The sequence below is a fragment of the Anguilla rostrata genome, chromosome 10, assembly GCF_018555375.3.
Source record: "Anguilla rostrata isolate EN2019 chromosome 10, ASM1855537v3, whole genome shotgun sequence".
Taxonomy (NCBI): Eukaryota; Metazoa; Chordata; class Actinopteri; order Anguilliformes; family Anguillidae; genus Anguilla; species Anguilla rostrata.
In genome coordinates, this window is record NC_057942.1 from 41952906 (window position 1) to 41980778 (window position 27873).

Consider the following 27873-nt stretch of genomic DNA (forward strand, 5'->3'; position numbering starts at 1 on the left):
CATTCATTTAATTGCTTTGTTCCACTTAAGTGCACTATCAAGCAGACATTTATCACTGAAAATTAAGGCAAAATATATTTGTTGTTGGATTGAATCTTGCTATAGACTTGCTCACGTTCTCGGGCTGTCTTGCGAATATATTATTGGAATAATTCAAATCAAATTCTAGATATACTTTTACTGCATAGGTCACAATAGTGTGCACTTACGCCATGAAATCACAGAACGTCTACAAATACTGGAGCTTTTGCACTTGTATCCAAATTATTTTCAAGCACAATTACTCAATTACACCTTACTATTTACTGGAAATACATTTTGCAAATATAATGAAATGCATTTGTCGTCAGGTGCACTCTAAGGGTTATGTACAATGTAACGTTTGGAATTGCACACTGAAAAACCTTGCATATATGGGGCACTACAGTCTAGAGAACTGGGGTGTGCGTCAACAGGTCACTGTTAAGCACAGTGCCTATTAAGAGTGAGGGAGGGATACCATGTCTGCGTGCCGAGCTCTGTGTCATTATTCATTTACACTGGGTCAACTTTTTTCAGTGATCAGAAGTTTTCTAATGATACATAGCTTTATACTGTACATCATTGGTATGCAGGCTAATCATTGGTCCCTCCCTCTTTCTCCCTCCCTCTGTGTGTGTGTGGAGGGGGGGGAGGGGGAGAAAGTGGGAAGGACCAATGATCTCTCTCTCTCTGTCTCTCTCTCTCTCTCTCCCCCCACACACTCACACACAAACAGAGGGAGAGAGAGAGGATAACCTATGCTTAGCCGATTGACTGGTAGTCTATGGACATATTCAATATTTATTGTATTTGGTATCCAAAAAGTGTCCCCTGGAATTGATATGCTGCATGGTACGTGATATGGTGATATGGCATATCCTACTTTCTCTGGTCTCTGGTGACAAAAATCTGGCTCCACATCCCCTGCAATCTTGTAGCCCACCTGGTGCTATCCCTTCCCCCCCTGCCCCCCGACCGGCTAATTTAGACAAGCCAACACTTACCACAGTTAATGCCCCGGGGAGGTCAGGAGCGCTCTTGCGGTGTTAACGTGGCTTTGCGTTCCTCTCACAGCCCCGGTCCTGTGATAACAGCCTCTTGACCGCTGTGCTCCCGCCTCCTTCTCATCCCCTTCAGTTTCAGCGCTGGCCCTTCAGTGTTTATCGTCGTTGTGAGGTGCCCAGCCACGACGACAGAGTCCCTCGCCACCTTCTACTGCCTTTCGGAAGATTTGCCCCTTTCAAATTGCACTTATGCTGTTCTGACGAAGATTTTTTTTTGAGAGAGAGATGGGACATTGGGGTGTTGGATTGGCTGTGAGGGTGCATTTTATTGCTTCCTCTCTTTTCAGGAAAACTTTGAGAAACTAAAAACAAATCTGGTTACTAAATTGACATTTTTAATTGATGTATGCAAGTGAATAGATATTTAGGCTGCTTATCACTAAAAGTATCAACAATTGCATGCTTTCTTAACAACAGCAACAACAACAACAACGCAGCTGTTATTGCTAATACTGCAACAACAACTTCTACTTCTACTACCACCAAGGTTTATAAACCTTACAACAATGAACACAACAAATAACCCTTTATTATGCAATTTGAAACTTCAGATTGTAAAATATACGGGTTTAAAACTGCGCGTTTGCTGCTTTTGACGTAAATATACAACCCTGTTGCGACTTTATGATCACAGTAAATCAAGGGTTTGTTTTCGTCTGAAGAACCCCGAACCTGTGACACCCCCTCCCCCTCTCCCTCCCTTTTTGAACACCCAACTACTGCAGAATCGTTTCTATGGAGATTCCGCTGTCTCCACCCAGCCCCACGTAGTCTACTGCAGGAGCCTCCCCGGCGTTGAGTTTGCAGAAAGCTGTGGTCATTCGGCAGCTGCTGAATCACGTCGAGATTTCATCCGCAGCGTCAGGTCGCGTTATTTAATTCATTGTGGACTGCGCCGGCTGATGATTGCGTTCGGCATCTTCAGCTCAAGGCATTGAAAGTTGTAACCCTAAATTCTCTCGTTCAGAATGTCGGCGGTTTCACGACGTAGCTCCATTTTGGTAAGTGAACCAAAATATAGAAGCGATAGTAGGTTTTATGGTGGTTGGAATATGTTTGCCAACTCCTAACCGGGAAGTGGATAGGCTATTATTATTCCAAAATGGCATGCTAGCGCGCTAGCTGTGTCATTGTGTGACTGTGAGACGTGTCAGTTAGCGCAGCTACAAGGGTTGTTGCGGAGACAACCTGTGATGACTTGCAAAGTTGTAAACTAAGCGTATTTCAGTGAAACATTCGTGATTTTACAAACATTCAATTCTTAACCTGTATTTTTGTGGAAAGCCTAGCAGGTGGTGTATTTGCAGTTAAAACGTTAGCTACTTCCCTTTTCAACAAACTTGTAATGCAGTGGCAATTTGTTGAAACGTTGCTCCTCCAGGGCATTCGTTTCAACATATCTGTAGTTTGAGTCAGAAACTAATAATATTTTAAGGAATTTGACCCATGACGTGTCTGCGGCTTGTTTGTCTCATATTTCATTTTAAGATTGGGTTTTCTGTTCATTGATTAGTGGAAGCTAACTCAAGCCGATAGTCTAATAATCATTGAACGCGAGCTGTGCTCAAGCTTCTGTGAGATGCACAGTCGCTTCTCTGTTTCATTTTGGTTTGTTTACAGCGAAAGATTGATCTCCACTTAACTCATTGCGAACTTTAATTTGCAGGTTCCAATTAAGAACATTGAGCGGGAGCTCATCTGCCCAATCTGCAAGGAGCTGTTCACGCACCCGCTCATTCTGCCCTGCCAGCACAGCGTTTGTCACAAGTGTGTCAAAGAACTGCTCCTTCTGAACCATGAAGATTCCCTCAGCACTGATGCGGGATCAGAGTCCTCCCTTCCCGGGAGTCCTCGCTCCAGAGTTCCCTCTCCCAGTATGGAGAGACTTGACCGGCTCGTGAGATCAGGTGCGGTTGAGGTTTTCTTTAAAATTGCCACATTTATCTTTTATTGTCGACATTTATCGGCTTTTAACATGAATGTAAGAACATTATTCTTTTGCTTTGATTGGAGCCATCTAAATAATTGAAAAGGTTCTCTGAAGTTTTGAGTGTTTTTAAAATTACATGATGCGTTATTAATGTTCGCTCACGGTTATTACTGGGCACAGTCAAACAGCGCTGTCATTTACAGAACCATTTATTTTCTGGAATGAAGCGCGCACCTAAACTTTCAACAGCAAACTAAACGAGGCTGCAGCAGGCTCTTACAAGTCCGTCATAATTGGCTGTCCTACATTTTCCCTCAGGGGTTTCATCTCTAAACCTTTCAGTCACGTGCGTTGTTTATGGGATTCTAAAGTTCAGTAAGTGCAAGTAATACTTTAGTAGTGGACGTATGGTTTATACCACATAGATTGCATAATGTTACATAATTGATATAAAAAGCTGAGTAAAGCTTGTATCCTGGGATTTTTTCAAAGCTAGGCCACAGCAAGACAAGCAAACAACGCTGTGAATGCCGATATTTGAATGGCTGAATCCATGCCGAAAACCGCATGGGCCCGAGACAAGGCGATCTTTCTGCGAGCTGAGGGTTTGCCTCGACCACTCCAAACCACAGCTGCGTAGTGCGCAGGGAAATCGGTCCACGTTTACGCGGCCTGAATGTGCCCATTATGCCTGTTTGCATTGCTGATCAGACAGGAGCCTGTTCTCCGTCCGAGTAGGAAAATAATCATCGGTGGCTTATTTTGTTTTTCTTGCTTTATAAAAAGAATAAATAAATACTGGTCAGCTCTTAGAAGCTATAAAAACAAGTCTGAAATATATTTGGAAAACTGAGGGCCGTGGAAAACTTATTCCATTTGAACCTGGAAGGTAGTGCGTTTGCGTAAGAGACGTCACAATGAAGGTAGTATGTTAGCACAGGTACTTCCTGATAAAGAGACTGTTTTCAGTAGGAAGTTGAGTAAATTGATTTACCTTCTCGTGTTTACGGAACTGCTATTTACAGGTTAACCTCCCTTTTCCTTTGAATCTGTAGGAATTGATCTTTTTTTAAATGAATAATTGTGGTTGCTCTTTAGTCCTTAATTAAAGGTTATCACTGTCTCACAGGTTTGTGTAGATTAAGCCTTTTTGTGCTGAAACTTCTTACTGGTATTCCGACAAGGTTGTCGTGGAGATTAAACTGTCTACTGTTTAGAAAGTAATCCAAGTGTGTAGCGTACCTGGGGCTATAAATCACCAGAGAACCCATTAAAACACCACCAGTCCTGTTCATTTGCGTTTAGACAACTGGCCCCTGTAAAACAGACCGAAATGAATCAATAGTATGTTAAGCTCTGCTATGACCGATATAGCGGTCCGGATTGATTTTTGTTGGTCGAACTTGGAACAGTGGGAAAACGTATTGATTTTCTGGGCCGGCAGGTCCATGTATGTGTAATTGTATGTGTATAATGCCTGGAGAAATGCACGTCAAATAACTTTAAAATGGCCCCTGGATCCTGATCGGTTTTTTCAGGAAGAACCAACGGTGGGAGAAAGACGACCCGTGTGCCACACGGGGTGTTGTGTTCAGGAAATGAGCAGCTCACACTGCTTGGTGTCCTGTGTTCAAGGGCAGATTTAATTTCCTTCAAGAAGTGGGTATTGGTGTCACTCGACATCAAGGGTCATTGTGAACGAGGTCTGACTCCACTTCTGTTCGGGCGTGTGTGAACTGTTGGTCTTACTTCACTTCTCTGTCCATTGCTTGCAGCCTCTCTGAGAAGGTCATTTGGAAGGAGAGGTAGACATGGGTTCCATTATTTATTTAGTTGTAGTGAGTATAGTGTTTTTAGACCCACCAACCCCCCCCCCCCACCCCCCACCCCCCCTGTGAACACCTACACTACTTAAGTGTGTATATCTATATACCACCACACAACTGTCAGTAATCTCCCTCCTAACTAGTAGCGACTGGACCTTTCAGCTGTTTAGACTGATTTAAATGTCTGCTGAGCAAATTGACACATTTCCATGGTGGAGGACCGGTTTGTGAGCCAATATTTGGGACTAGGCTGGTTTTATTTGCTGTCCTGATGTTCCTCTTGCTGAGGGGAAAAGCTGCAGTTAGCGCGAGTGTGCTACACACAGGCATCTGCTAATTTACAGACTGGCAGTACAGCAGTGTCCCTGTGGGTGATGTCACTCGTGCGAGCGTGTGCACACGCGTCTCTCCCAAGACAGCTGCGCGTTTATTTGAGTGCCTCAGATTAATTGGTGAAGTCACAGAGGACAAGGCAGCGCACTGTGGTGGGGTGACTGTGGGGGAAGACTCGGGGTGATGTCTGTGCTGTGTGAAAAGTGGGGCATTGGTGGAGAGGGCCAGTGTCTGGAGGTGGTGTGAGCGTCTGTCTGCGAGTGACTGTGTGACTGAGTCTGTGTGTGAGTCCCATGTGTCCTTGTGAGAGATTGAAGCATGGGTGGAGAAGGTGAACTCCTGGGAGTGTTAGGGTTGGGTCTGTGAGTCTGTGAGTGTCTCTGTTTGTGAGAGATGGATTGGAGCACTGGTGGAGGAGGTCAGCTCCTGGGAGTGTTGGGTTTGAGGGTGTCTGTGAACGTCTGTGAGAGAGGGATTGGAGCATGGGTGGAGGAGGTGAACTCCTGGGAATGTTGGGTTTGAGGGTGTTTGTGAGCGTCTGTGAATGTCTGTGAGAGAGGGATTGGAGCATGGGTGGAGGAGGTGAACTCCTGGGAGTGTTGGGTCTGAGGAAGCACAGATGGAGGCTTTCTGGGGCAAGTGTGTGCTGGTGATTCTCCAGGCTTGCGATCGATAGTGAGCACTTTCACCATCGCAGCGAAGCAAGATATGAAAAACACATTACATTCATTTAGCAGAAGCTCTTATGCAGGGTGATCACAATGGTGGTACAGACATAGGCCATTTATTTAGAGATATTAGAAAAGAAAATGTGTATTTATTTTGCTCAGTGGACATTTAAATAAATTTGGAGTCAATTTAGGTTTATCCCCCCACCCCGATAGATGTATAAGATACCACATTATACTCACTCGCCTCACTTCTCCCTGCTAATTTGTTAGCCCCCTGGTTGCAATGGGGTTTCCTGTGTTTTGGCAGAGTTTCAATAAATATATTGTCTTCTTTTAGTAAATATTCAGTCTTTAAAAATGAACAACCAAAACACCGACTTGTGTTGTTATTGTTTAATAAGGAAAAGACTGTTTGTGCTGTAGTGAAATTCCAGCCGACCCGAGGCACAAACGGAATGCCACGTACAGTACGTCGAAAATGAGTTTCCTTGTTCTTGGTTGCCAGTTCCACCATTAAAATGAAATTTCTAATTAAGTTCTAATTGAGAAAGGGGTATTGCTTTCCTTGCCACCGAGATCCCCATTGGTAGTACCGTCACGCTCTGTGACTCAGGGCTGTGTTGTTGGTGATGTGGTTCCGTAGGGAGGGTGTACTTCCGCACCCTGCCCCCCCCCCTCCCCCCGACCCCCCGCCACATTGGCCGTGTTTATGATCTGACTCTCTCTCCCCCCACCTCCCGCACTGCCACGCCCCCCCCCCCACCCACGATCCCGCCATGGCGGACCTCCAGGCACAGCCTCCCCTTCCCCCCCCCGAGCCGAGCACCCGCAGTCTAAGTACACTGTTGATTTATTCTTTTTTTTTTTTTAAATTGCACCCTCCATTCCCCCCTCCACTCCATCTTCCAGGGCCAAACCACTGCCCACCCCCTCATCCATTACACACACCCCTCGCCCCCTCGTCCCCCTCCAAAGACTGGTCCCCCCAGCTGCTTGTTACAGAAAAAATCCTGCCCATGACTCCGCCTCCCCATCATGACTCCGCCCCCTGTCGTGACTCCGCCTCCCACACTAACTCCACTCTGTCACACAGTCGGCATGTAATCAAATGCTTGTTTTATTGTGCACCCACTGTGGTCTGTACGTTGTACTGTGCTAATGCATCGCTCGCTTTGTGTGTATTTTTTGCCTGCCTGTTTTTGTGTGTCGACCTGCTCCTCCTGTCATGCAGTGCAGTGTCACGAATGCATTTGTTTTCCTCCTCCTTATTTTCACCCCCCAGCTAATTTAATTACCTGTAATGATTTTTCTCTTTGCTCCTCTCTCTCTCCGCTTCCGTAGGTGTGGCTGTAAAATAGGAACAAGTTTTGGTTTTCCCCAGTATCTGTGTAAACGAGTGTTTAATGCATTGAACTGGACGACTCGTTTCAAATTTAATGAGGCATTACATCTGCAGGTGAACGATTTGCTGGAAGCCTAACTTGTTTTTTTGTGGGTTTTTTTTTTTTGCCTGACTTTAGAGATCTCTTCTGACTCGGGCACTCGATTGAACGTGTCTCTCCAGCGCCGTGGTTACGCGGCACTTCCGCAGTTTTTGTCTGAGGCGCGCTCTGCCACAGGGGGCGCTGTGGAGCCCGGGACGGGCTGTCGCTAGCCTCCGCCGTTGGTGTGGCACGTTAAACCGAACCCTGGGTTACACATCCCTCACCCGCCGGTCTGCTATGCCAGCTAGCCGCGAGCATGCCGCCCGGCTCTTAATGGGGGGGTGGGGGGGGAGCGGGGGGGAGGAAATGTGGGTCACGCCTGTAGCCAGCAAGCTTGTCACCTGACCTCTGTGCTCGCCGCAGCTAACGTTTTAATGAACCGCTCTTTTCTCCTCGCTTTGGTTCCAAGCCGGCTCGTGAGAGAGCACGGCTCACAGACGTTTACCCCCGAGGCACGCGTACGTGTGCACAGACGCCAAGTCAGATGAGATCTCGCAAAGTCCCATTGCTTGCGTGGTTTTTTTCCAGTGTCAATCTCAAAGCTTCTGGTTGCAACTTTTCAGTGAGCGGGAAACAGGAAGTCCTTTCCCACAGGGACTTAGGGGGCCACAATCTGTTCTCAGGGGCCCTAGAGTAATCTGTGTCACTTACTCTGCAAGAGCTGCCCATTGTGGACGTGGTAATGGCTTATATAGGTGAACAGGATCATGTCTAAGAACGATAAGCCTCTAAGGTTCTTTCCAGAAATTTCCATAAGCCACTCTTGTCGCACGGCCAAAATGGTAGCTATGGAAATGGGTGTTTGTGAACAGCCGCGGTTTTGAGAGAGACACTGAAATTACCACGCAAGTGCAAGAAACTAAACTTGAGAATAGTCTCTGCGATTTGTCAGCGATTATTTTCTTATACAATGCTTAAAATTATTGTTTCAAGAATACCAAGGAGATCACAACGTTTTAGATGTCAATGCATACATTCATCTTTTTTTCTGGGAAAAAAAAACAAACAAATCTCTCAAAACACTGTGAAGCATTGTTATCATTGTGGTGTCCAGATCATTGTGAACACTTGACATGCTCTCTCTCTTTCTCTCTCTCCTGTGTGTGATCCTTTTGTGCGAATGACCCCGTAACTATAGCAGCCTGGGAATGACTTGCGGTTTTTGTCTTTGTAGGTTACTGGTACAGCACTTGTAAATGGCGGTCTCCGCCCCTTTGCCTTTTAAGTTTCAACGTATTCACTGTGTCCCCTCCTGTCCTGTGTCCCGCCCCTGTCCCGTGTCCCGTCCCGTCGCCGTTGTGCCCCGAAAACCCAGGTTCGATCTCCTCGCCGGGGTGGAGGCGGGGCTCGGTGACCCCCCGCATCACCACCTTTCCGTGCCCGGGCTGCCAGCACGACATCGACCTGGGCGAGCGGGGCATCAGCATGCTGTTCCGCAACTTCACGCTGGAGTCCATCGTGGAGCGGTACCGGCAGGCCGCGCGCGCCGCGGTGGCCATCCTGTGCAACGTGTGCAAGCCGCCGCCGCAGGAGGCCACCAAGAGCTGCATGGACTGCAAGGCCAGCTACTGCAACGAGTGCTTCAAGCTCTACCACCCCTGGGGCACCCCCAAGGCGCAGCACGAGTACGTGGGGCCCACCACCAACTTCAGGCCCAAGGTGCACACCCCCCCCCCCCCTTTACCTCCTGCACCCTCACCCGCTGCCCCGACTCCCCCCCCATTCCCGCCCGGTCCCGCCCTGTTTGATTGGGTGTCACATGGGACATGTTAGCGTAGCATCAAGGCTAGTCACACAGGAGTAACACTAGGGACTCGGTTACAGTGTCAGATTTGTGCTTTTGTGCTAAAAATGGCCAGCATGACACCCATGGGGGTGATTCTGCTTTGTTGATGAGCAGCACTTTAAACGGGGGCTCTGTTGTGAACTGGTGTGGGAACCGTCAGTGTTTGTGAAAGTGTTTGTTTAATTCTGTCTCAGTTCTGAGAGGTTGTGTTAATGAGATATCAATGTTCAGTGCACTGGGATTGATGGGGAAAATTTGGTTTAACGGTCCCTGTCATCTCTCTAGAATTATACAGTACAGCGAGTAAATCACTTGTTATTCACTGCATAGCGCTGTGCTAGCTTAGCCAGATCGCTAGCCCCCTGACGGTGGCTGTAATGGCTGACAGTCCCAAAATGGCTGACGTGTGCTCTGTTCCTCAGGTGCTGATGTGTCCCGAGCACGAGATGGAGAAGGTGAACATGTACTGCGAGGTGTGCCGGCGTCCGGTGTGCCACCTCTGCAAGCTGGGTGGCTCCCACGCCAACCACAGGGTCACGTCCATGAGCAGCGCGTACAAGATCCTCAAGGTACGCCTGACGCGCCGGCCAATCGGGACCAGCGATCGGCTCGCCGCTTATCGAAGGGGAAAGTACATTCTTATGAGTGCCAGCTTGACCTTTTTTTTTACCGTGCACCCGTTAGAGCCAGGCTGGACCCCTCGGGTGTTTTCGCTGCGTGCGAACAGATTCGTTTATGCTAACGGTCACGGACGGATAGCGTCCGTTAGCATGCGCTCGGGTGTCGAGCGTTATCCGAGAGGCTTGTGCTGTAGGGCCGGGCCTGAGGGCGTTTCGTGAGGTTAGCCTCAGGGCAGAACTGTCGCCCGGTGAAATTAAGGGCTGTGGATTCTGCCCTTTGGCGCGTAATTTGAGATGACCTAAAACACAGGCCACGGTAGCGTCCATTTTTAATGGGCTCATTTGTTGCTATAATATCTATCAAACTTGTCTGTGATCTCTGAGAGCACGGGGAGGTGGTAGAGGGGGGGGGGGGGGCGTATTGGGTGTACATAAATAACCGGAATCTGTCAGGAAGGGATTGAGTTTCCACCAGAGATACTCTAGCTCTTATAATACTGTGTTATCGTTTTCAACAGGAGAAGCTTTCAAAGAGTATCCATTACCTAATCAGCAAAGAGGACAAAGTCAGGACTCAGATTTCCGAGCTGGAGGTGTTGATTAGTCAAACCGAGGTGAGCATCTCGTCCAATGGGAACGAGGCAGGAGGTACTTTCACTGTTGTGCTTGACCTGTGTGTGTGCGTGTGTGCGTGCGTGCGTGTGTGCGTGTGTGTTTTTTTCCATTGCAGTCAATAACTCTGATGTGTAAATCTATTCAAAAGCACGCTGTTTATCCTACGTATGGATGCTGTTCTATTCAAACTGGCTCACAAATTTAAACCCCAATATTTGTGTTCAGAGCTAAAACTAGCTGGAGAGGAAGTTTATTTAATTAAATGTATGAAAGCTTAGACGCAGGTTATCGGAACAGCACTGCGGGCCCAAGCCTAGGCCTGCATATCATTTGAATATTTCTCTCTTGTGAAGCCTAGTTTATTTGTTTTGCGTTCTGTAACCTTTATATTTATACACAGCCTGGGACCACAATATTCAAAACTTTATTTTCTTCAGTGTTCGTGAATTGCCCTTTCATTGTGACGCTCCCCATGGCACAGCTGAATATATTCAAATCACTAGATTTTATATTGGTATATATTCTGGAGAAAGTTTGTTAGCTGAAATAATTTTAATTATGCAGCTATTGCAGTGCGTTTGGACCATTGCCTGTAATATCGCATCCGAACAGACGTGATTACTTGAATATAATTTGCACAATTTAAAAACACAATTTCTAACTTTCAGTGCTTTTTGTATTTTTAATTAGAGCACTAAAATGTTTTATATCTGATGATAAAAGGCTGTCAGTTTCCTTGCAAGGACAACACATGCATATTCCTTGCTTTCAAGTGGGAAACCTTGCCCTGTTTGTTTTTGGCTGCGTTTACACTGATTGGTCCTTTAGACGTCTGCATCATTTCCTGTGTTCAGGACATGAGAAAGTCCTTCATGCTGAGACCGGAAGTGACATTCTCTTCCGGTAGTGCTGGGCAATGATATTCTCTGTTAGTACCAAACAATATAAAGTGGCGTTTGGGTGGGTGGGTGTTGGTCAGTTCTCCTAAAAGCCCCCCTGGGATCTCGATGGGTCAAGTGATCCTGTTTTCTTAACACATTCCTGGCATTATTGCCAAATATAGGATGCTAATGACCAGAGGTTTAAAAAAAAAAAAAAAAAAAGCGTCAACAACAAAACAACAGCTAGCCAAACACAGCCACGTGTCCCTGCTCATATAACCTTAGGCTACAGGTGCTTCTGACCCTGAAATTCCGCTCTCTGCTGTTCAAATTCTGTTTGAATGCTGGGCAGCTTCAAACCTTCAGACATGCTTTACTTTAACTTAAATGTATAAGCTCCTCCTATGATCAAATTAGTTTTTTGTAATGGTACATTGTATTTACCTGCACACGGACTGTCACTGTCATCAATTTCTGTAGTTCCTGTAGTTAAATCCTACTGAAAGACTGACAGTGACTTCTTTGGTTCTCCTTAAATGCTGTATGCCATAGTCTACAGTTTTGTCATCAGTGTACAGTTCAATGTGTATTAATGGGAAGACGTAGTAATCTCTCATACACAGTCCCTGATCCTTCTTCTGTGCTCAGTCTGTATATGTTGTTTGCGTAAAAAATTACAAAGAATAATTGAGTAGTAAAAATAATGTAATAATCACAAAGAACATGGCTTGACTGTGTTTTAACTACACGTATAAATGTGTTTTAATTACATGTGAGATTTATGGAAAAACATGAGGGGATAATTATACATGACATACATTCGCTGCTATAATGTTAGGCCTCATCTTTGTCTGTACTGTGAACAGGCAGAGGCTTTCACTCACTTAAATACAAGGACTGTACTCCCACAGCCCCCCACTTTGTGATGTAAATGGAGCTGGCTGGGGGGGAGGGGGGGGGGGGGTTGGCTAACTATCAATAACTTCAGTTCTTTTGAAAGAACTAAATAACTGCCGGTCTTCCCTGTGTGCGGGAACAATGCCTTCAAGCTGAAGGGATTCCTCAGTGTAGACAGTGCTAGGTAATGGTTTAACAAAGCTTTTCTAACTCTTTGAAAATCCTTTAATGGCATGCTCTGTCCCACAGCTTTAAGTTGTAAATCTCGCTGGAATGGAAAATGACATTTAGATTTGGAACAAACACCATATAGATTGATGCTTTAAATGAACAGCATGTCCCATAAGTGTGCTCTCATTGGTACATTAATCTTAAAATTAAAAATGTGAGAAGTGCCATAGTGTACAGTAGCAGGTCAGGCCTTGCTTAAGACATGTCCCAGCGTTAAATAATGGCATTTCTGCCCTGGAGTCCGTTTGACCCCAACTCCTCCCCATGGGTGTGACTGGTTGAGCCCTTTTTCTAAATGTTTTTCTATCTTTAACTGTAAAAAAAAGTTGAAATGTAAATTTTTTGACATGACTGGATTTGTGCGGGACGCCACATTTGGCCAGATTTGGGCATATTTTGACACGTTTGGCAGATATGATTGATAAACTGCCAGCAGAAGTATGTCACGTAGAGGATCCGTGCTAGCGCATGAATTCCTGGGACGTGTGGAAGATGATTGCTGTGACTTGACCTGGGTAGAAACGCAGAGCTCCTTGTAGCATAACGTTAGCATGGCCCATTTTTGGCTTTTGTCTGTGTCGGAACTGAACTGTGGCTGAACTGCAGGGTGCCTTTGGGGACACTGGTCCTCATTCACAAAACTTCTTAAATTATCCTTACTTTTGTTCTTAAAAATGTTTCTACGAAAAAAGACCAATATGGGATTCGTGACACGTGCAGACCGCTGTTTTTGTGCGTATCCCAGATGCATCAGACGATGAATGCTGACTGTTTTTTAAAAATTTAATGCGCAATACTGTTCTTGTTATTAGCATAGGGAAACAGCCTGTAACCAATGTTCCGTACGAATGCTTCGGTGATCGCCGTGGTTACGGCGCGCGCGTTGGTGTCGGCACACGCGTCTCACGCCCTCCTCGCCGCCGCGCCGGCGTCCTTCCCTTCCCCGCCTCGCAGGAGAACGGCGCGGAGGCGGAGCGCCGGGCCCACGAGCACTTCGACCGGCTCTTCGGCATCCTGCAGGAGAAGAAGGACGAGATGCTGCGGTCCATCGAGGGGTCTCGCGCGCGGCGCCTGGGCAGCCTGCGCGGCCAGGTGGACGAGTACCAGGGCATGCTGGAGAACAGCGGCCTGGTGGGCTACGCGCAGGAGGTGCTCAAGGAGACCGACCAGTCCTGCTTCGTCCAGACCGCCAAGCAGCTGCACAACAGGTCCGGGTTGGCTCTCTGTCCGTACTTAACCCCACCCGAAACCACCCCCTACCCCCCTCCCCCCACCACCCCCTTTCCATCATGCTCTTGCCAGGCTGTGATGTTCCTCCAACAGAACTCTTCTTCCGGAAGGGTGTTCCTGGCCACTGGTCACTTGAGAACTCTTAATGTCTCTTAAATGGGATTGGCTGCTGTTTGGCTGCCCGTTGAGAGTCGTAGAATCAGTCTCCTTACATACGATATAAACCTCTGTCTTAGGGGACTGTTTTGGCGAGGGCCTGACCATGTGCTTGTAGGCTTTCCGCTTTTTTTAAAGTGACACGTGTGGGCGGATTGGTCCTGCAAGTTTAATTTTAACAGGCCTAACGTTCTCTGCCCTAATCCTGATAATTGATCTCCATTAGATTCAAAGCGGCTTGAAAAACCCACTGAGGCTTTGGGCTACCTGAAGCCATAGTTGTTTTCCCTCCTTTTTTTCCAGTAGTACAGTGGCCAGTGTGCTTGGATCCAAGGTCTCAAACTCCTGGTCCTGGAGGGAGGGAGGGAGGGAGGGTTGTTGTGATTTTCATTTCAATCAGCAGCCAATTTAGGCCTTGGAAACAAGGTGTGCAGACTCTAGCCAATCAATGCTTTAAATTAAGCACTTCCGTGCAGGAACACCTCAAAAAACCAGCAGACGCAGATAGCCCTCAAGGATTTGAGTTTGAGATCCCTTGTTTTTTTCTCTATTTTTTGTGGGGGGGATGGAGGGAGGGTTTCTACCAGGGGTTCATATGTTTGGTTGGGGTACTGAGGTCATACCGTTTGATTTACCAGCATTATCAAACCGTCGATTTGCAGGTGGGGCTCTGCTGTTATACCCTCCGGCCAGGTACCTGCTCCTGGACCTGAGCTGAGTCAGTAAAATACGCGGCTGCATGAATAATTGTATGCAAAAGAATGTGAACCGTGCAAATGGCTGTGAATGAGAGCATCTGCTAAATGCCGGGAATGTAAATGCAACTTCAGTCAAATTTTTTTGAAAAGTGCTTCGCTTGCAGTAAGTCGCAGACGTGGTTTTCACGTCCGAGGCAAATTGTGCGGGGGAATCGACTGCATTGCTCACAGTAGACCTTTCTTCTTTTTTTTAAAGGTACAGTTCCTGTTCTAACAAAAGTATTTAAGTCTTGCAGGAAAAAAAAAAAAAAAGGTTTTGGACCAATCGCTGCCCCTCCTGTGTTCCAGAATCCAGAAAGCTACGGAGTCTCTGAAGACCTTCCACCCGGCGGCTGACCCCTCCTTCGAGGACTACGTCCTGGACGTGTCCAAGGAGGAGGCCGTGCTGAAGGAGCTGTCTTTCGGGGGAGGTGAGGGTTCGGCTAACGCCCTCGCGGGTCACTCTGGCGTCTGAGGATCCGCGCGCCTGTGGTCCTCATCCTGTGAGGCTTTTCTCTTGCGAAAGCTCCTTAACCCCATGCCTCCTACCCCTGGGGCTTTGGTGGGGCCTGTGAGCGCTTTTTAAAAAAAATCCACGGCTTTGCAGCGCGCCTGACATCACAGCGTTGACAAAACAGGAAGTGCAAACTGCTGTTTCTAGAACGTTCTTCAGGAAGGGGGGAAAAAATTGCCTGAAGGCACTAAACCAAGCTGACTCCCTGCAAAAAAACAACTGTTGTGCAAAAACTGGAAAATGCCCTGAAAGTAGTAAATGGGCAGATTGTGAAAGAAAGAAAATTATTTATTTTATTTATTTTATTTATTTATTTTTTATTTTTTATTTTTTATTTTTTGAAGTAACTGTCAGCGCTGACCCTGTCAGATGACTCCCAAACGCGAGGGCAGAGGTGTGCTTCACAGATTAGTGTAGCTTAATGGGCTTGTTGTGTGGCCAGCCTGCACGCTGTAAGTATTGCCAAAGAGCGACCGCGTCATCGCGTCTAACCGTGAGCTGGGGGGAGCGGCGCTGGCTAGTCCGTCCCCTGGGGGGGTCAGGAGAGGGAGCTATTTAGGAAGAGGTCAGCGGCCCAATCCTGAGAGCTGCATGGTTTTTAAAAATCCCTGTTAATAAATGACCAGGTCAGGGTGGCCTCAGTCTGAGGCCCTGTTTTGCACCAGGTTTTAAAAAGGCACTTTAGGGTGGTTATATGACAAAAACATGTTAAACTCCAGGGAGAATGTGCGGTTGGACATGCCAGTAATCGGCCTCATGGGGCTTTAGCTAGTGTTTGTCAAACTGAATACATCGCTTTGGGTTCATTTGGACATGGGGCTACACCTAACGTTTTAATTAACTAAGTGTGGAAATGATCTTCAAAATCCAGTTTAGATGTACATGATAATTTATGAATGTACGTTAAATTGCTGTTATGGTTTAGATTTTGCGGAGTCCGTACAGAGGAAGAGCTCCTGATGTAAGTGTAGGTGCTGACCTTCATAAGACCTCTAACGTTGGTTAGGTTTAGTGCTACTTCACGTCACGGTTCATGAACTCAGTAGGAAATTTATGCTCGCTTGCGTGACTGAGTTCAACCTTTTCCATCCTCTTTATCCATTTCTACTCGCTCTCTGAATTTCAGAGAACAATAAATGAACAAATCATGTCTTGTGCTGATGGAGAGCATTTTTATTTTAGTCAAAGCACGTGAACATGGATGAAGACATTTTACAATGTGAAAATCAGGAGGTGAGTTTCTGCACACGTGCGCTTGTGTGTCACTGGGAGGAAAAATAGAACCTTTCTTACAGCAGACGTCAGTTGCAGTCTTGGGACAGTCCCGTGCTTTGCTTGCCTGAAGTGTCTGAAGATTTAATGATTCCTTCAGTGGTTTTACTTAACAAAATGGACAGCCTGTGTGCATCATCAGCATCCTTTAAATAGAATCTCTTTAAAAGACACCTTGGGTTTTTATATGGACGTAAAACGCAATGGAGACAAGGTTATTTATTTATTTTATTTTTTCGCTGTGCCGAACATTAAAGTTACCCTTCACAGTGCAGCAGATAGTATGTCTGAAATGTTTTATGATTTGATTATAAAAAATAAAAGGACACAAAACGGTGTCCTTCGTATTAAACACGCCTGTCCTCTCTCCAGTAGGGGGGAAAAAAACCCACAGTGGGATTTCCCTTGAGTTTCATTTTCTATTACAAAAATGTAATTTCCCTGTCCAAGAACATCCAATTCATACGTGTTAAGTAGTCATTCTACCGTGAGCCTCCAGTGAAGTTATCCGAGAGCCATCGTAATTTCTGTCCGGAGATCCGCTTATAGGAAGCCCTCTCCGTGCTGGAGTGCACAGGGCCCTTGTGTTCCTCGTGTTCCTCTGCTCTCTGGCGCAGCCTAAGCCGTTTAAATCCCATTACTTCACTCCGCCGGAATATAGACCACCACGCGGACGCAATCTATCCACAGCGCGCCTCTTTAAACGGCTAAGTGGGCGGAATGCCTCTGCCAGCTTTTGGGGGGGGCGGCGAACCCCCCCGACCCCGCCGTGGATTAATGTCCGGCATTACTCCGAATTGATCACGTTGGAAAAGAAGCCCAACGCTGCAAATCTGTCTTTCTCTCGCTTTATGGATGGACCCCCCCCCCCCACACACGTCGGAATCGGCATGGCAACCGCACCCTTCAGACCGATTCGTTTTCCCGCTCCTCCCTGCTCTTCAAGTCCAGCTTTTTTCTGGTCTTTTATCAACGGCGTGTGGGGAGAAAGGCGTATAAATCTTCACGTTAAGCTTTCTGGACGTATGCAAAAAAAGGCAGTTTTTCCGTTTTTCTCGAGGCTCCTCTTGGGCACGGCTGCTTTGTGGCTGCAGGGTCGATGGCGTCCCTCTCCGCCGTGTGAAGTGCCTCCAGAAGCAGATCGATGGCCGGGGTTCCGGGGCAGAACTCTCAGGCTTCCAGCCCAGGCGTTTTTGGCCGTGGGCCCAACCCCCCCCCCCCCGTCAGTCGAGTGAGGCGGCTACCCCGACGGGACGGAGCGTCCGCTTCTCTGATTGGCTACGGGAATTTTTGAAATCCCTCGTGGGGAGGGAGAGGGGAATCGCACAACGCACTTTGCTGGGAACTCTGTGTTCATTTCGCCCCAACGTTCCATTAATTCAAATGCAGCAGAGATGGTTTTGCATTATCAGAAATGTTAATGCGCAGATTAGAGTGGCGAGGTAATTGATTTTTTGCGTGTGAAATACTTTTAACCGTCTATCCCTTTCCTGAAAGAGTGGGAAAATGTTTTTCGGAAAAAAAAAAAATCTGTATTGATGGATAAGTCTAAACTGCTGATGCAGCATGACTGTGCCCAAAGAAAGTGGGGGCTAAAGATACTAAACACAAATGCAGCCAGAGACTGGTATAATCTCCTGGTGCCATCAGCAGGTTTATGATTTTTTTATGTTATTGACAAAGAACCCTTGTCTTCAACAGATGCAGTTCCAGCACTTCTCACGATGAGCTGTGTACTCAGAATTTATTTTTGGAAATGTGGTTAAGTAAATCTCACGTGTCCTAATGTTGTGTGAGATCTCGAAAGACCTGTTTTAATACATGAAATCCACACGAACACCTCATTTTTTTAAGCATTTGATGCTTCAGCAGAGTTCCTCTTCAAATGTGTGAACAATGACCATATTCCCTTCCTCTTCCTGTTCTCTTCCTCCTCCTGTTCCCTTCCTCCTCTTTCTCTCCAGTGCCCGATCCCCCCGTCATCGACAGGACGCGGAGTCGCGTGTACAACGAGGGGCTGATCTGCTGGGACGTCCCGGAGGACGGCCTGCCCACGGACCAGCACTTCCTGGAGTTCAGGAAGCTCGGCGGGGGCGGGGGCGGGGGCAGCGCCGGCGGCGGTGAGGAAGAGGAGGAGGGGGGCGGAGATTGGCGGCTCAGGGAGAAGGTGTACGGCTGCAGCTCCGTGGTGTGCGCCCTGGAGGGCGACAGCGTGTACTCCTTCAGGGTCCGAAGCCGCCGCGAAGCCTTCTTCAGCGCCTACGGCCCGGAGGTGTCCTTCCACACCCCGCCCGCGCCAGGTACGCCCCCCCGCACACCTGTCCGCGGAGTTTCGGCTCCCCCACCCCCAAATCCCCCCCCCCCCCCCCCCAACCGCTTCCCCTCGGGCTGCGGAGCAAACCGGGCTGAAATCAGGTCCAGTTGACATGAGATTAGGGTAAATTGGGGGAAATTGGGGGAATTGGGATGACCCTTTCTCAGATTTCTCAAATTTTCCATAATAGATTATTCATACAGTGGAAGGATGGTTTGCAAAAGTTTTAGCTTCTTTTGAAAATAGACACTGTATGAATGTTCAAGTAATTCTGCACTTTTGCATTGTCGAGTGGGTGCTGCATATCACAATAAGAAACCAAAAAGTGTAGCTCAGTTGGATCTTATAGCGATGGGCCGTTATCGTGTCCATAAAAAGCGCGATGCGTAAACAGTTTGCATTCCAGCACTGGCAGAGTCCTGGTTAGGGAGCCGCGGGGTCCTCCGCCCTTTCAGAGCAGCCGTCCATCTGGAACGGGGGCGCACTCGAGCCGCGGCCCTAATTACAGGGAGCCGTAGCTGTCCCAGGGTGCAGTGCTGTCATGTCCATCAGCCTTCAGCTCTCCGTCACCAACGGCAACCTCAGCGTGGCTTACAGAAACCGTTGGGTAGCCTCCTTCCAGAGTAAGCGTTATTCATTTGACACCATTTTCACCGTTGCAAAAACCGAGCTCCCAGACAAGCCTGCTAGCTGACCTTTGACCCCTATTGTTCATGGCTCCTTCTGCACATTCAGGGCAAGCTGACCGTTATGACATTGTGCGTGATGAGCGCTTGCCTGTTTGTTGAAAGGACTCCAATGGCATGTATTCAAACGCAGGCACAACTGCAGTGAAAGCTCCCCGTTTTATTTTCCAAGTAGTGATTGCAAAACAGATTTTATTTTTTGTGTGTTCATTTCTCCTCTTTATTGGTTTAACTTGAACAAGGGTAGAGCTGCCGGATGGGCCGTTATTTAGCGAAACAATGAGAAGAAACGGCAGTTTCTTAAAATGGCAGTTGGGAAACAGAAGGAATATGGAGCTTCGGGTGTTGCCTTGTCTCTTCAGCTTGTGATGCCAAAAACAACATAATTAGGCTCCTGCTGAAACTGTGCCTAATAATAATCATCACTCTCGTAGTCATAATAATTAAAATATAATGATCATAATTAGTGTATTGTATAAATAATCATCACAAATGAGTCATGGTAAATCTAATCATAAAAAGAATAAAAAATGAATGTTTTCTGTAATCAGGCAGATCAGTTTATAACCAGCTCGCGTTCATTGATGAATTATGTGGTACAATAAATGTGCCGTTACTATTTCACGTATATATATGGCAGACGTCTTTATCCATGAGACAGGACGGGGTTTTTTGGATATGTAGTGGAAAACGTAAATTATCCTAATTTACAACGTCTTCTTTCTTTTTGGTGAAATGACTGCTAGCGCAGCTGGGCTAATTGGACGAGGGTTGTCATGGTAACGTTTTAGCTTCTCACACGCAAGTGTAAGTGTTTCGGTGAAAGTGAAGAGCTTTTTAATCGCCCCCATTGAAAATCTGTCAGGGTATTTCTTACACAGGTTTAGGGAAGATTAGACAGATGCCTGCTTCCTGAAATGATATTTTGGATCAAACACAGACCATAACTGGCAGTATTCATTTCTGAGATTAAGCTTTTTTTAATGACTAGAAGACATGTTTATCACTCTTCAGCTTGCTGAGAGAGACTATAAAATAGTTTTTTTTAAACAGCTCGTTTTCAGACATGCCACAAGCTCTTAAATGGTGTCGAGCACTTCAGACTAAACATGTTGATGATCCTGCTTCAAGCAATGGGCTTGGCTCAGATTAATGTTTTTCTTATAATGGTTGTAATAAGGATTAGATTTGGGATGGCAGGTCCTGGATCAGTTACTGAGCAAGCACGCAAAGCCTCCAACATTCACAGTTCAGCACTGCCAATATTCTCACAGCGCAGATTAATGAATGAAACTGTGCCTTCTACATTCTTTGAACAATGGGGGAAAAAATGCAGTGATTTTATTGATGAATTTATTAGATTATTTCCCGACCCATTTTTTAATTGCTTTTCCAGCAGGGACGAAAGGGGTAGAATATGAACTATAAAAAGGGAATAAGTGCATCGAGGATCATGTGCGAACACATGAAATGAAAATTTAAAAAGTAAAGTCGGATCTGCATGCCTGGCTAGCTGTGTCCCAGCTGGCGTTGGGCCCGGGGGGTACTGAACACTGATTCGCCGAGGCGGATTCGCATTACTCTGCTCTCTGAGACGCGCAGGAGCGAGCGAGCTGTGCGTTAGTAATGAGCTGGAATTCCGGATCCCCGCGGAGCTTCGGCGAGATTGGGCGAGCTGGCGCTCCCCTGTCCCGTCGTCTCTCCCTCTCTCTGTCCCGGGACAGCGTGGAGACTCCGCAGCGTTTGCCCTGAGCATCCCCCAGCCCCCAACCAGGATGTGGGTGAACTCTTACCCCACAGGATTTCGATTTGTAATTCTAAAGGATTTTGGCACCAGTGTTTTTGCTGGAAAAAAAAGCAACGGATGATGTTGGCACGGAATGAAAGATCTTTTTGTGGCACCTCATACTGCTTTTTCCTGTTCAAAATTATTTTGCAAAATTAATGCGGCACAGTAATTTATTTGCATTTAGATCTTGACTCAGGAGGGGATTTTAAAAGATAAAAATGTTCAAGCTGTGGTTATAATCAATTTTAGATTTTTGCAGTACATCATTTTGAATGTTTTGGATTGAAATTATTATTTTAACATCCAAAGAGATGTTCTCAGATAAAGTTAATATTTTGATGTGAATTCTCGCAGATCAGCAGACATGTAGCCTCGAAATGTAGATATGAAATTTTGTTTCATTATTAATAATGACTGGCTTTGCAGTTCAATTAAAATGAGGTTTAATAATACATTGAATTGAGTAGGCTAATGACTGCTGTACATTCGAAATGAAGTATGGTTTTTCCCTCAATTAAAAAGTTTTCGTACTTTGATATAACAGAATTGAAATCTCTTTACTTGAACATCAGACACTTTATATCGTTGTACACATGCATCCTGTCCCATCAATGATTAATACAGCAATTTCCCAGTGCTTTCAAAACAAAGATAAAACAAGAAACTGCAGCATCTGCTATTGAAGGAACAATAGCACTTGGTGACAATGGCGCCCCCTTCTGATCAGCCAATAAACTGAACTTTACTACAGATATTTTAGATTAATTTAAGAATTTAGGCTGCTGTTTCTACTCTGATTTAAACTGGCTCACCTAAGCCAGAATTATGTATAGCGTTCTTCCAAAATACAAGCCCGAGACCATATATTCCTTTTTGTAGCGATTTCTCTTTCTTACTTGTGAGTATAATGGTATAAACCGCTGTGAAATCGGATTTAAATACATTTATTGTATTAAAACTACATATGTTTAACATAATACCATTGAACATGATATATTTTATCATTGTAAATGACTGTATTGTAGCATACTCTGGTTTTTGCTGTTTGAGGAAGTTCAATTTTAGCACTTCAAACTGCTTCGGTTTCATGGCGTTGGCTGTAATGTAAGCAGTCTGTTGAAAATAGCTCACGATGGGCTGAAATGATATTTTCAGTGTAAATACAGCCTGGGGAGCCACAGGGTCGGCTGGTTTTTGTTTTCACCTTAAATACAACAGCCAAGAAACCAGGTGAGGTCAGTTAACTGTGTAATCGTGTTTGATCAATTCAGTGCCGAGTAAACATCAAAAACCAGCAGACCCTGCGGCTCTCCAGGACCTGGGTTGGCCACCCCTGATATAAACAGTGAACTGTGAAGCTAGCTGTTAAGCTGTGAAACACGAGCTGTTAAAAGTTCTCAGAGCAGCAGTTAGTCACATTTTCTTTTCTTTTTTCCCCCCTCTCTCTCAGTGTTCAGCTTCCTGTTCAACGACAAGTGCGGCTTCAGCCCCGAGCGGCTGTCGCTGAGCGTGCGGCGGGACGCGGTGGAGAGCGTGGCGGGGCTGCCCTTCCTGCTGGCGGCCGAGCGCGTGCAGACCGGGGCCTACGTCTGCCTGGACTACATCATCGGCGACGCCGGCGTCTCGCAGGGCCGCCACTTCTGGGCCTTCCACGTGCAGCCGCACTCCTACCTGGTCAAGGTGGGCGTGGCCTCCGACTCCAAGCTGCAGGAGTGGTTCCACAGCCCGCGCGACACCAGCAGCCCCAGGTGAGCAGGCCTGACCCCGCCGGGGAGGGGGGGGGGGTTCCTTTTTATGCCCCTGCGACACCAGCAGCCCCAGGTGAGCGGGCCTAGCTCCGCCGGGGGGGCTACTTCCAGCCCGTTTCTTCCATTGTGAAACTTTTTACAGGCTAATCCAAGGCTGATGTTTACACTTACATTGAGATTGTCACTAACTGTCAAGATGCTTGTAAACCTAATTTAGCTAACCTACATCTATCAAATTAAACCTTTTTGAGGGCCGTTTGTGATTGGGAAACGTAAACCTAATTGTTAGTAACCCTAATTTAGCCTAACCTACCTAAAACTTTTTCAGGGCCATTTGTGATTGGGGAAATATGTAAGTTTGTAAAATGGCGGCCCTGCTCGGCTGCTGCCCTGGCTTGGTGTGATGTCGTTGAGGGTTTGACCCGCTCCCCGTCTCCGCAGGTACGACCACGACAGCGGCCACGACAGCGGCAGCGAGGACACCTGCTACGAGCTGTCCCAGCCCTTCACCCTGCTCACCGTGGGGATGGGCAAGCTCTTCATCCCCAAGGGCTCCGTCGCCGCGGCGGCGGCCCCCGGCGACCACGGCAGCCGCGTGCTGCCCATGCCCCAGCGCATCGGCGTCTGCCTGGACTACGAGGAGGGGCGGGTCTTCTTCTACGACGCCGACAGCATGCGCTGCCTGTACGAGCGCCAGGTGGACTGCACGGGCACCATGTACCCCGCCTTCGCCCTGATGGGCAGCGGGGGGGTGCACCTGGAGGAGGTCATCACCGCCAAGCGGCTGGCGTACGATGGGGAGGGGCAGTAGACGCCTGTACCCCCCACCGTGTGTGGTCCCCCCCCCCCCCCCACACCTTCCTGCCGGTCCTCCTATCTGGTCTCTGCCTTCGAGATCTTTCTCGTAGCCGTTAGCAACCGCCTCCATCTCCCGTACCAATTTAAGTTGGTTTGCATCACGCCGCACGCCAGGAACACCTTACTGATGTAGCACTACTGTAATACTAAGCCAAGTGAAAACCTGAAAAACTTTGCCTATGACCACTGGTGTGCCTTGACCCTTTTAGATGAATTATGGCTTACAATAATAGTAATAATGAGGGTAACAATAATAATAATGAGGATGATCATAATTACCATCTTGAAGATGATCAGTAATAATAATGGTACTAAGTGAGCCTTGGTTATGGGGTCTGCACGGGGGATCGAGCGTCCAATTACCAAAATCTGTGAAAGATGCAAAAGTTCACGACTGACATCCACACAATTATAACTGACATGCACAAACATGTCAGATGTAGTCCCCCCTCAGCCCCTTTGTAAATGTTTTTTTTTGTCTGTTTTTTGTGAAAAGGATTTTTAAAACGGTCAAGGGGAGTTTGGATATTGTCTGGTTATTTTTCAAGGCCAACCATAAATGTTAGAACATTTGAATACTAATTAAATACACGGTAGGGGTGAAGTTTTCCATTTCGAAAGTTTCACAGGGTGAATTCATTAAAGGCACAATCAATTAAATATCTACTTTTTTAAAAATGAGGGTTATTTAATAGATAAGAAGTTGATGGGTAAGAAGTTGCGTATTGCAGTATTAAAGTTATTCATCAGAGTAGTGCTTTTGAAAGTTAGATTTAATACCCCCCCCTTTCCTTTTACACTATATTCACTTGCACATAGCCTGTAGATGTGGTCACTATAGTTGTAATGTAACGTGTTGATAAGATTTCACACATTTCTTTTGAAGGATATCTGTTCACTGCAATCGATAGGAAGTTATTCATTGGGAAACTAGTTGGGAGCACCTTGCACATTAGTATCTGAAGTTTCCCTACCTTCTCAACACTACTTAATAGCTTAACACCTTTCCCCGCTTGATTTAGGGTTGTAAGGTAACTATTTAGCAATTCAGATTTGAGCTCCACAAAATGCAATGCACCTTTTCACTAACTTGACTTTAATCCAAATCACATGCACAGAAGCTTATTCGTTAACTGTTCCACAAAGAATAAATTGCAGTTGCACTATGTTGATGTCGATCATGAAATGAAATATATATTTCTTGATTCTAAAGAACCGATAATGAAAATACATTGGTCTCATCCGGTGTCTTTACCTATTTGGAAGATGTAGTGAGGAAAGCTGATCATGTATATATTTGTACCTGTGCGCTGTACGCTGTTCGTGTTTTGGATTTTTGGATTTCAATTCTTCTACTACTTAGATGGGTCCCGTAAACACCGAGAATGTATTTCTGTACGCGGGACAAGGCGTGAAAGTAAAAGCAGGTTTGAGCTGCACGCGCGCTGCTACTCGAGCCTCTCGCTGCACGCGCGTCTTTCTGAATCAGTCCATCTGGGAAAGAAACGCAGCGTGACGAATGTAGTTAACTGCGGAGAGCGGAGATCGTCCGGCGGTTCGTCTGTCGATCGGCCCTCGTGGAACAGGTCCGCGGTGTTGTGGTGGCCGCGCGGAAGTTCGGGCTGCTCGTGTCTTTTTCCCCCCCCCTCAAAAGGGATGTGTTTTTTAAGGTAACTGGAATATCTGTCGGTCTGGCCAGGGTGTTTCGCTGTAATAAGTTGTGTGAGTTACCTCAGGATCTTGCCCCCCATCGGGCTTTAGCTACCTACCTCCTTGCTGTACCCTGGCGCAACCTCTTAATTGTACATAATTTTCTCAGCTCAGCTACAGAAACAAAGCAAAAAAATAAATAAACATTTTTTGCTTTGCGAGGCAATTGGAATTTGTTTGCTGCATAGCATATTTTCACTGATTTATATTTCAACAGAGATGGTACACAACCTGGAATTTCTCTTTTCCGGAAGGTTCTTCCTGCAGAGCCAGTCTCACTGGTTACGTGTGAATAATACTGAAAAATGAATTTGCTGAGGCACAGAGGAATACTCGATTCATTTTTAAAATTAAGCATTTAAGCAAAGCTTTTCTTATTTTTGTATTTTAGCCTTTGAAAATGTGCATATCTAAAGACTGAATATGATATCTGGCTGGAATGCAGCCAAAAAGGAGGAAAAGTATGTAAATGTATTTCTAATATTGGATGCCTCTTGGACACACAGTAAAAAAAAAAAAAAAAAATCTGACTTAGCTGAACCTGTTCAAACCAATTAAATCGTCTGCTGTTCCTGGTGCTATTCACAATCCTTCGGCAAAATACGGAAGGCTAACACATTAACCATCACTTGTTTAGGGCTTGTTTATTTGTTTAATTCTTTATTCGTTTAGTTTGAAAACCGCCTCTCGAAGCCACAGCTGTAAAAGTTATGCTTTGTTTAAAATGAGACCAGTGAGGAAAATTGGATCTGATTTTACGACTGCCGTGATCACAGGGCTTTTTCAAAATGTGCTCTTGGCTTTTCTGTCCTCTGTTTTTGTTTTGAGTGTCTGAGTGTCTTAAGAGTTTCTCTTTTGTGTTTGTGGTGATTTGTTTTTTTAAAATCTTGTGTGAATATTGTAATCATTTATGGCATTTGGGTACGGACTAATGGGTGTTGATAAAACTAAAGAAAGTATCTTTTTTGTTGTACTACTTGGATGTGAAACTTGCTGAGAACCTCCTGCATATCTTTTTGATTTCTGGTGCTTGGTTTCCATCAGAATCCATGCAGGGGAGATATGCAGGCTTTCTACAGTGGATTACATAATCAATTCAGATTTCATCCTGCGTATTTAATTTCACTGAATGTATGATTGTTTTGGGGGTACGTATAGAATTATTAAATTGTCTGCAAAGTACTTGTGACCCCGCTTCTGGTCGTGGGGGTGGGACACAGATTGGTTTTTTGTAGTAATCACTGGATAGGACTAGGTACCATAGGTGCTTTTTTAGCTGCATCATTTGGGCTGATAAAGCAGGATTTCGCTTCAGATGGTAATATCAAAACCAAATATTTGAGGACTTCCTATCTGATACGTTTTTTGAGCTAGCACTTTATAGCATGTACACTTTGCGCTGTGTGGTACCGTGTGGATTGGTGTGCAATATGACTTAGACAACAAGAAGTACTGTATTTGAGAATGGAAATGGGATGTAACATAGCTTTCTGTGAGTGTAATGCTTTAATGAAAATGGGCTGTTTCTGTATTCTGTTTCTTGAAATAATAAGCTTTTTTAATTTGCTGTTTGGGGTTTTTTTATATAAAATAAACTACAAATCCATTTCAGTGTGACTTTTTATCAGAATGTGTTGGATTTCATTTTGTGATAATGGACTCCATATATTGTTTGGCAGATATATGGCTGCCTTTAGCTTATCCCTGTGAACTGTAACCTGTATAATTATTATTCATATGCAATGGGACATATGTCCAATTCCGTCCTGCATAACCAACCTCAAAGGGACCAGAGGTAGGTGGATACAAGCTGTCGAGTAAAACCGGTAAAAATTTAAATAAGCTTGGTAACTGCCACAACGACAGTTGTGAATAGGCATAAAGATTCAACGAATCGTTTCGGACAGGCATAGTTATGATCAAGCTTTTATTTCACTAGTTACTGGATGGCAGTATTTTATTTCACTGTGAAAATTGCCACAACATGATTGCTCTAACAATAGGCCTAAATAGGGCTTAAAGGACAAATTTGTTTATCAACTGCAGTGTTAATGTAAAACTCTACGTAGACCACACTGATTGTATTTGCTGTCATCGTACAGTATATTAAGTGAATTGGTGCATTTTTTTGGAAATTGGGTTCATCAAGATTCTGAAATTAAAACAGTTAATTAATTCTCTTTGACGGTATCTAAAAATCAATGATGAGGGAGGTCCAGTAGACCTAGCTTGTGCCAGGAGCACAAGTACTAACTGCATTCTCATAAAAGTTGTCATTTTGCTAAGATATCAATCTCATATACCCACTTATGTGGGGAAGTGGTTATGCTGGGTCTGCATAATCGGCCTACTTATTTATTTATTTATTCCCACAAATACTTCCTCTTTCTGAGCCTTTCTGAACCAGAATAGAAGGCAGAAAGTATTGCTGCGTTGGGTCACTTAGATACTTGCGATAAATGTCCAAGTTAAAAATGTGGAGTGTAGTTACAACACAATG

The 27873-nt window shown here is 45.8% G+C and overlaps 1 protein-coding gene across 3 annotated transcripts in view; it reads left to right on the forward strand.

Annotated features, from left to right (window-relative positions):
• The window catches only part of trim36 (tripartite motif containing 36), a 28494-nt gene extending 1510 nt beyond the window's left edge, over positions 1 to 26984 (forward strand). The window contains exons 1-10 of one of the 3 annotated variants that reach the window (XM_064297267.1): positions 1772 to 2086; positions 2752 to 2992; positions 8645 to 8988; positions 9538 to 9684; positions 10254 to 10349; positions 13314 to 13567; positions 14792 to 14913; positions 18233 to 18568; positions 22508 to 22805; positions 23247 to 26984. In XM_064297267.1, coding sequence (XP_064153337.1) covers positions 2054 to 2086; positions 2752 to 2992; positions 8645 to 8988; positions 9538 to 9684; positions 10254 to 10349; positions 13314 to 13567; positions 14792 to 14913; positions 18233 to 18568; positions 22508 to 22805; positions 23247 to 23616 — 2241 coding nt within the window. In that variant the 5' untranslated portion in view covers positions 1772 to 2053 and the 3' untranslated portion in view covers positions 23617 to 26984. Of the gene's footprint in view, positions 1 to 1771; positions 2087 to 2222; positions 2378 to 2751; positions 2993 to 8644; positions 8989 to 9537; positions 9685 to 10253; positions 10350 to 13313; positions 13568 to 14791; positions 14914 to 18232; positions 18569 to 22507; positions 22806 to 23246 lie in introns of those variants that run through there. The other 2 variants (XM_064297268.1, XM_064297265.1) reach the window with 2 other exon arrangements.
• Positions 26985 to 27873: the final 889 nt, after the last annotated feature.